The sequence below is a fragment of the Barbus barbus genome (assembly GCF_936440315.1).
Source record: "Barbus barbus genome assembly, chromosome: 7".
Classification (NCBI taxonomy): Eukaryota; Metazoa; Chordata; class Actinopteri; order Cypriniformes; family Cyprinidae; genus Barbus; species Barbus barbus.
The window spans coordinates 5,608,475-5,617,708 of record NC_136735.1 but is presented as its reverse complement, the minus strand read 5'-3'; the positions used below and the strand labels follow the sequence as shown (position 1 = coordinate 5,617,708).

At 38.1% G+C, this 9,234-nt stretch overlaps 1 protein-coding gene across 1 annotated transcript; it reads left to right on the top strand.

The window, feature by feature from the left end:
• The first annotated feature begins 1,578 nt into the window (after window positions 1-1,578).
• Window positions 1,579-8,156, top strand: LOC306872180 (uncharacterized protein). The gene is made up of 2 exons (XM_079420631.1): window positions 1,579-1,853; window positions 5,706-8,156. Exons 1-2 carry the CDS (start codon window positions 1,769-1,771, stop codon window positions 7,277-7,279), a joined length of 1,659 nt encoding a protein of 552 aa, XP_079276757.1. The 5' UTR covers window positions 1,579-1,768; the 3' UTR covers window positions 7,280-8,156.
• The last annotated feature ends 1,078 nt before the right edge of the window (window positions 8,157-9,234 follow it).

Below are 9,234 nucleotides of genomic sequence, written 5' to 3'. Positions count from 1 at the left end.
TAACAGATAAAAAAAAAAAAAAGACCTCTGTTGCATCCAGGGCTGCAAATTTTTTTATTTTTTTTATTATTATTTTAGATCTGAGGGAACTAAAAGAAGGTTCTTTCATTTGCCATCAGTGTAGCATGCGTTTCATTCAACAAGCAAGTCTTCAAAAGCATATGAGAATTCACACTGGAGAAAAGCCGTTCACCTGCCCTTAGTGTGGAAAAAGTTTCACGCAACAAAGCCAACTTAAATGTCACATAAGACGTCACACTGGAGAGAAGGTCCTCCTCCCACCTGTCCTCAATGTGAAAAGAGTTTCTCAGTGAACTGGAACCTTGAGAGTCACATGAGAATTCACACTGGAGAGAAACATTTCAGCTGCCTTCAGTGTTGAAAGAGATTTGCACAATAAGGACAACTGAAATATCACATGGGAAGTCACACCGGAGAGAAACCGTTTAACTGTCCTCAATGTGAAAAGAGTTTAACTGTGAAATGAAACCTCATCAGACACCTGATAATTCACACTGGAGAAAAGCCTTTCACCTGCACCGGATGTGGAAAGAGATTCACAGTGAAACGAAACCTTGAGGGTCACATGAGAATTTACACTGGAGAGAAACCTTTCAGCTGCCTTAAGTGTGGAAAGGGTTTCACTCAACAGGGACATAAGACGTCACACTTCACAGGAGAAAAGCCTTTCACCTGCTCTCAATGTGAGTTTCACAGTGAAACATAAGCCTAATATTCTCATGAGAATAGTCAAGTCAGGAGATTAGCATTGCTGTTTTTATTTTATTTGTATTCAATATCCATTTAATGTATTCCTGCATGTTTCATTTATACTGATTCTTAGCATGTTTTTCTAATGCTGTGTTTTACAAAGAATAACATTTTAGGTTCATTAATCTGTGCAAGGCAGAACCTTAACTGATGGAAAGAATAACTGTTGTCTTTCCCCTGTATCAGCCTCATTGCTAGAGAAGAATTAACTTGACAATATGTTTGAATATCAGACAATAATCTTCCTGAAGGAGAGAAGCTGGAGGCAATGACGACTTCTAAAATGTCTGGTGAGAGAAAATCCTGTAGTTTTTTCTTACTGAGCTTCTGCAAAACAGAAAGTCAGTGTGATTGTTCTGCATTTTCATTCAAAGAATTAAAGAATTGAGTTAGACTGTGCCTTTGCATTGTTTCACAGGGTCTTCAACCAAATTCATGTAACCACATTCATTAAATTTATTCAAAATATGAGCATGCTGATGATAACAGCTCCATTAATGTTTCTTTTTCATCCCCATTAAGTTACTATAAGTTACTAAAAAACTTAATTTTGATAATATCATATCAGCTCAATAAAACACTACAGCAGTTAGTCCGATTGAAATATAATGAAATATTGTATTATGTAATATTATTATATTATATATAATGTATGGAAAATATATAGAAATATTTCTTGATTAATTTATTGTCTTTGTAACTGCAAAAACTTAACATTAAATGAAATAACACTGAGTTCACCTCCCCCTATTGGCAAAACATCGAAATGTCCCACTTCTGACGTAAGACGCCTCGATTGCTGAAATCACGTGACCTGGCTAGACCCACTGATTCGAAACAAAAGAATCGTCTCGGATCTTCATGAACCAGTGTTTTGAAAGCGCCCATCGCTTATATTTTAAACCAAATCAGTTTCGATTGTAGAATGTCTTTTAGAGAATAGAGTGAATTAAAACTGACTAACGTGTATTCCGCGAAATGAACTTGATCGATAAAGATGGAGCAGCATGAAAGCAAGCAGACCACACAGCCACCAGATGTGAAGACAAAAACCTGCCAGTCGTCACCTAGACAAGAGCAGTGTAAGTTCTTAGTTGTCAGTAACATAAAATCATATTAGTTAAATTAATCTGTTATTTGTTGATCGCGACCAATAAACTATATGTGTCAGATTTATAAGCCTAGAATAGGGTTATTCCAGATGTTAAAATTACATCTGGATTCAGTGATTTTTTAGAGCAACTTGTTGTTTTGTTTAGTTTTTTAATGATCTAAAATCAGACTGAAGCCAGAGAACCCGAGTGTTTTAAAATGTGATTTTTAGATGCTTGAATAAATGAGCATTCATTCTTTTTAATAAAATTAAAAAGACATAACTACACCACTCTCCAAGCAAAAGTATTTCTTGATTGACTGCCTTCCAAAACATTGTGTAAGCTGCAAATTGTTCATTATAATAGAAAATGGGAATTGGGGATGGGGGGGGGGGGGGGGGGGGGGGTAGTAGAATAAAAACAGCCTATCAATTTTAACAATATTACTGCAAAATCTAATTCTAAAGCAGTGATTAATTTAATAACTATAGCACTATAAACTAGTTATAAACATAATGAATTTGTGATTATGAAAAGTTACTTTCAAAACATTCCATTTTGAATGTTAAAAATTAATATAGTCATTTAATGTACTGCTTTTTAAATAAGTCTACATAGATGTAGACTACGTGCTCTCTCCACAGTGAATGTGTTCCAAATGTGTATTAAAATGATAGTAGTGATGCTTAAACTTTTTTTTTCTTTTTCATAATATTAGCTTTTCCACTGTCAGGTCATTGTGAGCCACTGTCTGGCTAGTAGCCCGGCAATGCTACCCTAAACTCACCCTGAACATGTCTCTATAGAACAACACTGAACACAATTCCACCATTTCACCAGCAAGGAGATGATGAATTGAAGACTAGCTTGATCGCTTAATGAACATGACAGAAGCTGACTTTTGTCTTTACATAAAAACTTAAGCATCCAACATTGACGATTGATGTATGATTTACGATAAAAATTAATGTTAGTGAGCAGTTACACCTGCTTCTGTTTATTTTTTATCAAATGCACAAAACAACTCCATTATGGCTTTTAAGGCTAAAGGCTTACACATTTAGATAAAAAAAATAACTCTGTTTATGTCACATGTATTAAAAAACAATGAGCATTTATATAAATATTCCATGCAATTATCTGATCTGAGGATGTTTTAAAGGGGTGGTTGAATGCGATTTCACTTTTTTAATATTAGTTAGTGTGTAATGCTGCTGTTTGAGCATAAACAATATCTGCAAAGTTGCAGCACTGAAAGTTAATTGCAAACGGAGATCTTTTAAAATTCTGGCAGTTTGCCCACAACATCGGCTGATAGGGACTACAATGAGTTACTTCCCGGGTTTGTGACATCACAAACCCAAACAAACCCCGCCCCCGGGGACATGCAACAAAGGGGGCGAGACCATGCTGCACTGCTTTAGAGAAGAGGAAGAAAACTAGGGGTGGACATAAAAAATCGATTCATATATGAATCTCGATTCTGTCTTCTAACGATTCTAATGGATTCTCTCTCTCTCTCTCATTCAGATCACCAGCTCAGCTCAAATAATGAACTGTTCCATTTATACACTTATTTTCACATAGCTATGAGAAGTGTTAAACATGGACGCACATGTGGTTGCCATACTGCATTAAAGCTTTAATCATGTCTATTAGAAGCTAACAGAAGCAGTAGCATTTACAAATAAAAGCGTCTCTAAAATTATGAGACAACAACAAACAAAAATAACAACATTAAGAGCAGCGGTTGCACAGGTTCTGCGCGATCCTCTTCACTAATATTCTCTGGGTTTCAATCGGGCTCAAATTCATAAGCAATATAGGCAACGCCATTGTTTACAATACAACCGGAGCGCATGCCTCTGAGGTGAGGGGCGGGACGTTTAGACGCGCATTAGAGGCAGTTTAGCTAATCATAACACACTGTCATAACCAATCAGAGCCCATCGCGTATTTCTGAGGGAGGGGCTTCATAAAAGAAGGAAATGATCAGCGATTTTATAGGAGAAAGGACAGAGCGGTATGGAATATTTTTAATTATGTGGAAAAAAAAATAAAAAATTTAAATGAAGCATTAACACATGTTAGACTGCACCCCATAAACACAATCAAGCCTAGAAAAAAAACAGTCAACCACCCTTTTAATGACCTCTCTCGTCTCCCTATACTGTTCCAGAGCAACAGAGGAAGCTCATGGACAGAAAATCGGAGTTATGAGAATTAGTGTATGCAGTTTATAACGTATGCAGATGCAGAATTCTTATATCAACAAAGAGATAGGAAGAGACAATATATATGAAACCAAATAAATACATGATTATAATCATACATGTTCTTCAAACAGTCTATGATATTTTCATAAGAATACATAGCATTTAGAATCTCACATAAATCTATAAATAACATATTTCTGCCTCATAGTGTGATAAAAATCCCCATTAGCACGCTTGTGTAACCCCACTGGTTCTACTCCCCTCACTCACTCACTCACTCACTCACTCACTCATTGTTTTATTGGAAATCAACGTTTCTGGCATGGGAGGTGGGACGCTAACGAGGATGCTAAAGACTGCAGCCTCTGGCGTCAGTCACTAGTGTGTCTTTTGAGATCAGATGAATGTGTTTTACCCACACACCAATTACCACCTGGCCTCTGTTACACTCACCCCACTAAACCTTACTCCCATCCGGGTCACGACACCATTATAACCCCTACAACCCCAGGTATTACCCAAGCCCCCTGAGCTCTGAGCAGGATTTGAACCGGCGTTACTGGCATTGGAGGCATTTTCTCACGTTAATTCTGGTCTTTTAACCCCTATCACGTGTCTCCTCTTTCTTGTTATGGCCATACATTTTGTGTATGATTGTCACTAAGTGTTGCTTGGCCATTTGGTTCCACAAAATGATTGTTTTGGGAACAATGGAGGGTCTTCTTCTTTGATCAATTATCAGACCCATAACCACTTCAGACCCAGGGAAGATAGTGGACAATCAGTTTTTATGACCTATCACTTACTTAGTGGGGAATCTCCTTGATCTTAAGGAGTGTTCATTTGGTGGACTCTGGTTCATGGTAAATCCTACAGCATCTTGAGATCAGAGGAGTGAGGGTTTACCACAGCTCTCATTATCTGGCCTCCGTTACACTCACCCCCTAAACCTCACTCCCATCCGGGTCACAGCACCAATGTAGCCCCTTTAGGGTTTACTTCCCTCACTCGCTCCAAGCGGGATTTAAACTGGCATTACCAGCATGGGAGACGGGCGTGTTAACAAGAATGCTAAAGACCACAGTGTCTAGTGTCAGTTGCTAGTGCACCTTAGCATTAGTCTTACTCCCCTCACTCTCTCTGAGTGGGATTTTAACCAGTGTTTCCAGCATAGGAGATGAGTGCACTAACAAGGACTCTGAAGACCGCAGCCTCTAGCATCAGTTGCTAGTGCACCTCTTGAGATCAGAGGAGTGAGGTTTTACCCACACATTTAAGACCTCTATTACACTTGCAATTGGCCGGCATTGGAAACGTGGCTAATGTGACCACATACATCCATAACCACAAATGTGGTTTGAATTTTGCATCCTGTTTACACCTATTTTGACAAACACAAGTGAGATGGATCTTACTGGGTATAAATGGGACCTAACCGAATCTTACAGCGGAAAATGTTATAGGCAAGGTGAACATTAATTGCAAGAACATGAGAAAGACAGATTCAACATTTAGTATGTCAAAGACCTCTGTCGCATTCTAGTGTTAAACTTACTTCAGCTCAATCTCACCTTATTTATCATTGAACTGATTTTTGACGCTGATATTTTAATATTCATTTTAGATCAGAATGAACATAAAGAAGATTCTGTCACTTGGGAAGAATGTGGGATGCATTTCTTTGAGCAAGCAAATCTTGAGGAGCACATGAGAATTGACACTGAAGAGAAACCATTCATCTGCCCTCAATGTGGAAAGAGTTTCACTATGAATCAAAAGCTTGAGGCTCATTTAAGGATTCACACTGGAGAGAAACCATTCACCTGCCCTCAGTGCGGAAAAAGTTTCACGCAACAAGGTCAGCTTAACATTCACATGAGAAGTCACACTGGAGAGAAACCTTTCATCTGTCCTCAGTGTGATAAGAGTTTCACATCGAAACAAAGCCTTAAAAGTCACATGAGAATTCACACTGGAGAGAAACCTTTCACCTGCCCTCAGTGTGAAATGAGCTTCACGCAGCAAGGATACCTTAAACGTCACATAAAAACTCACACTGGTGAGAAACCTTTCACCTGCCCTCAATGTGGAAAGAGTTACAAAGTCAAACAAAGCCTTGAGAGTCACTTGAGAGTCCACACTGGAGAAAAGCCATTCATCTGTCCTCGGTGTGGAAAGGGTTTCACAGCAAAACAGTGTCTTAAAAGTCACATGAGCGTTCACATTGGAGAGAAACCTTTCACCTGCTCCATCTGTGGGATGAGCTTCACACAACATCAAAGTCTTAAACGTCACATGTGGACTCACACTGGAGAGAAGCCTTTCATTTGCCCTGAATGTGGAAAGAGTTTTTCAGTGAAACAAAGCCTTGAGAGTCACATGAGAATTCACACTGGAGAGAGACCTTTCACGTGCTCTGAATGTGGAAAGAGTTGCACAGTAAAACAAAACCTTGAGAGTCATATGAGAATTCACACTGGAGTGAAGCCTTTCTCCTGCCCTCAGTGTGGAAAGAGATTCACAGTTAAACAAAGCCTCGAGAGCCACATGACCATTCATACTGGAGAGAAGCCTTTCACCTGCTCCGAGTGTGGAAAGAGTTTCACAATGAAGCAAAAGCTTAAGAGACACATGAAAATTCACATTGAAGAGAAGCTTTACATCTGCCCTTTATGTGGGAACAGTTTCACAATGAAAACCAACCTTGAGAGACACATGAAAATTCACACGGAAGAGAAGCCTTTCGCCTGCTTTGTGTGTGGAAAGAGTTTTAGAATAAAACAAAACCTTGATAGTCACATGAGAGTTCACACTGGGCTGAAGCCCTTCATCTGCTGTGAATGTGGGAAAAGTTTCACTGTGAAACAAAGCCTTGAGAGTCACATGAAACTTCACAATGAAGCAACAGCTTTCACCTGCTCCGAGTGTGGAAAGAGTTTCACAGTGAAACAAAACCTTGAGAACCACATGAGAATTCACACTGGAGAGAAACCTTTCACCTGCCCTCAGTGTGGAAAGAGCTTCACACAACACGTACACCTTAAACGTCACATGAGAATTCATTTTGACAGAGTTGGGGAATCTTCTCTGCTGTCTCCTGTGTACACCATCAATCCAGATGAAGTGATAGCAGTCATAGCATATCAGGACACCCACCAGCTGTCGGAGGAGAGTGATGTAGTCAATCTATTTATATAGCTGCTTTTCCACCGAAATTACCTGGAACAATTTGTCCCAGGAATTTTTCCCCCCCAGACCTGTTGCTGTCTGCGTTTCCATCGTGGTCTAAAGTACTAAGAAGATTAGGCAAATAGTCTGGTGACGTAGGTCTGTGCGCATTCCTCAATAAAAAGTACGCAAATTTCAGACTTGCAACATCGGTAGTTCAGACTTCACGAGTTAGACTCAAGAGTGTGAACTCCCGCGGACGGGATGACACAAGTCCAGTAATTCTGCAAAGAGCAGCGTACTTTATAACATCAGTAAGCTCACCTTGGCTTCTGCAATTTTCCTCACTGTATTGAGAATAGCATGAAATATGATATCAACACATCTTTTCGGTTTCATTAAAACATATCAATAGCTGCAGAAATGTAGTTCAGGGAACATACATACATTACAATGAAACGAAATATTATATCAAACAGTACTGCTTCTTTTAATTTTAACATATTAATAGATTAACAGAAGAATAGAATAAAGACCAAGGATTATCTGTTAGATTTACCCAAAACGAATTATATCTTATGTTTAATCACTATCGAGACATCAGAGCCAACAGCAAATGTCAGAAGGACTAGCTGAGTTGAGGCTGCTCTCCTCGGGAAACATGAGCACTGAGTGCTCGATAAGAGACCAATGGGACAATTTGGTCAGGATGCCACTTTTACACCCCTACTCTTAAGTAATATTTTGAATGTTTGTTATACCTTGTTTGTTAATAATGATTTATGCAATGTTTTTCTAATCATTTATAACCTAATGTACGAAGAATAACATTTAAAGGGAAATGTCTGTGTAGATTCATCACTAAACCATCCAGGTGTTTAAACATTCCAAAAATAAAATTTTTATTAAAATCACTGGACTATAAAAAGCTTAACAAGACGTTTCGGTGTCTATCCAAGCACCTTCATCAGTTGTAAAAACAGGAAGTAACTCTGGCTAATATATCCACAGAAGTCACAGACCTATAGAGGTCATATGATTACTAAACAGGATTCGGCAGTCTTCTTGCATCTACAATAAAAGAAACACAATACTAGAAGATTTTTGGGTGAACATGAATCTGTGCAAAGCAGAACTGTAACAGATGGAAAGTGCTCATTTTACATTCATTTATCCAACAAACAGACTGGTTGCTATTTAAAGTAGGTTTGGGTAAAATGCATTACAAATCATAATCATGTACAACTCAAACCACTAAACTACAATGATTCTTCCATCTGTTCTTCTCTGCATGCTTGAGATAAGAAGTCTCTTCATGTCCACATATACTAAGCAGAAAATTCCTATAACCTTGCATTGATATAAGAACATGTTCAGATACAGTCAGAGCTTTGACCAACACAAATATCTAAGGTTTTTCAATAAACTGCTAATTTCTTATCACTTCATTTCCCACCTCATGCTCTTCTCCTGCCACAGAAGAGTTAACTTGAGAGTACATTTGAATAATTAGTCAGATAAAAATCTGGCAGAGAGGCAATGACATCTTCTAAAATGTCTGGCCCAGTTTTTCCTGACTGAACTGCTGCAAAACAGAAAGTCACTGTTAGTTGTTCATCACTTTCATTCAGAGATTTAAACGAGCCAAAATTCACTTTGGAGTTGTTTCATCCTGTTGTGACTTGTATTGTATAAATAAGAAAAACTGTAGGACTTGATTTTGTCCTGGAATTGACTGGATCATTGTTGTTTGCTATTGCTGTGATCACATGAGGGACAGGTTGCTGCAGGGAGAGGGGTTAAGAGAAGAAAGTTATTTTGATTCAAAAATAAAAGAGCATTAATTGTAAATAATAATAATAATTTAGTATAATTATATAGCATAAATATTTTAGAATAAACATTGCATTCTTCAATAATATTGTCCATTTTGATTTAATGGTGACGTTAATATTTATATAATAAAACAAATATCATCAAATATT

Coding starts and splice junctions, on each gene's coding strand:
- LOC306872180 (XM_079420631.1), top strand. CDS start 1,769: ATGGAGCAGCATGAAAGCAAGCAGACCACACAGCCACCAGATGTGAAG. Junction 1,854..5,705: donor GTCACCTAGACAAGAGCAGT/GTAAGTTCTTAG, acceptor TATTCATTTTAG/ATCAGAATGAACATAAAGAA.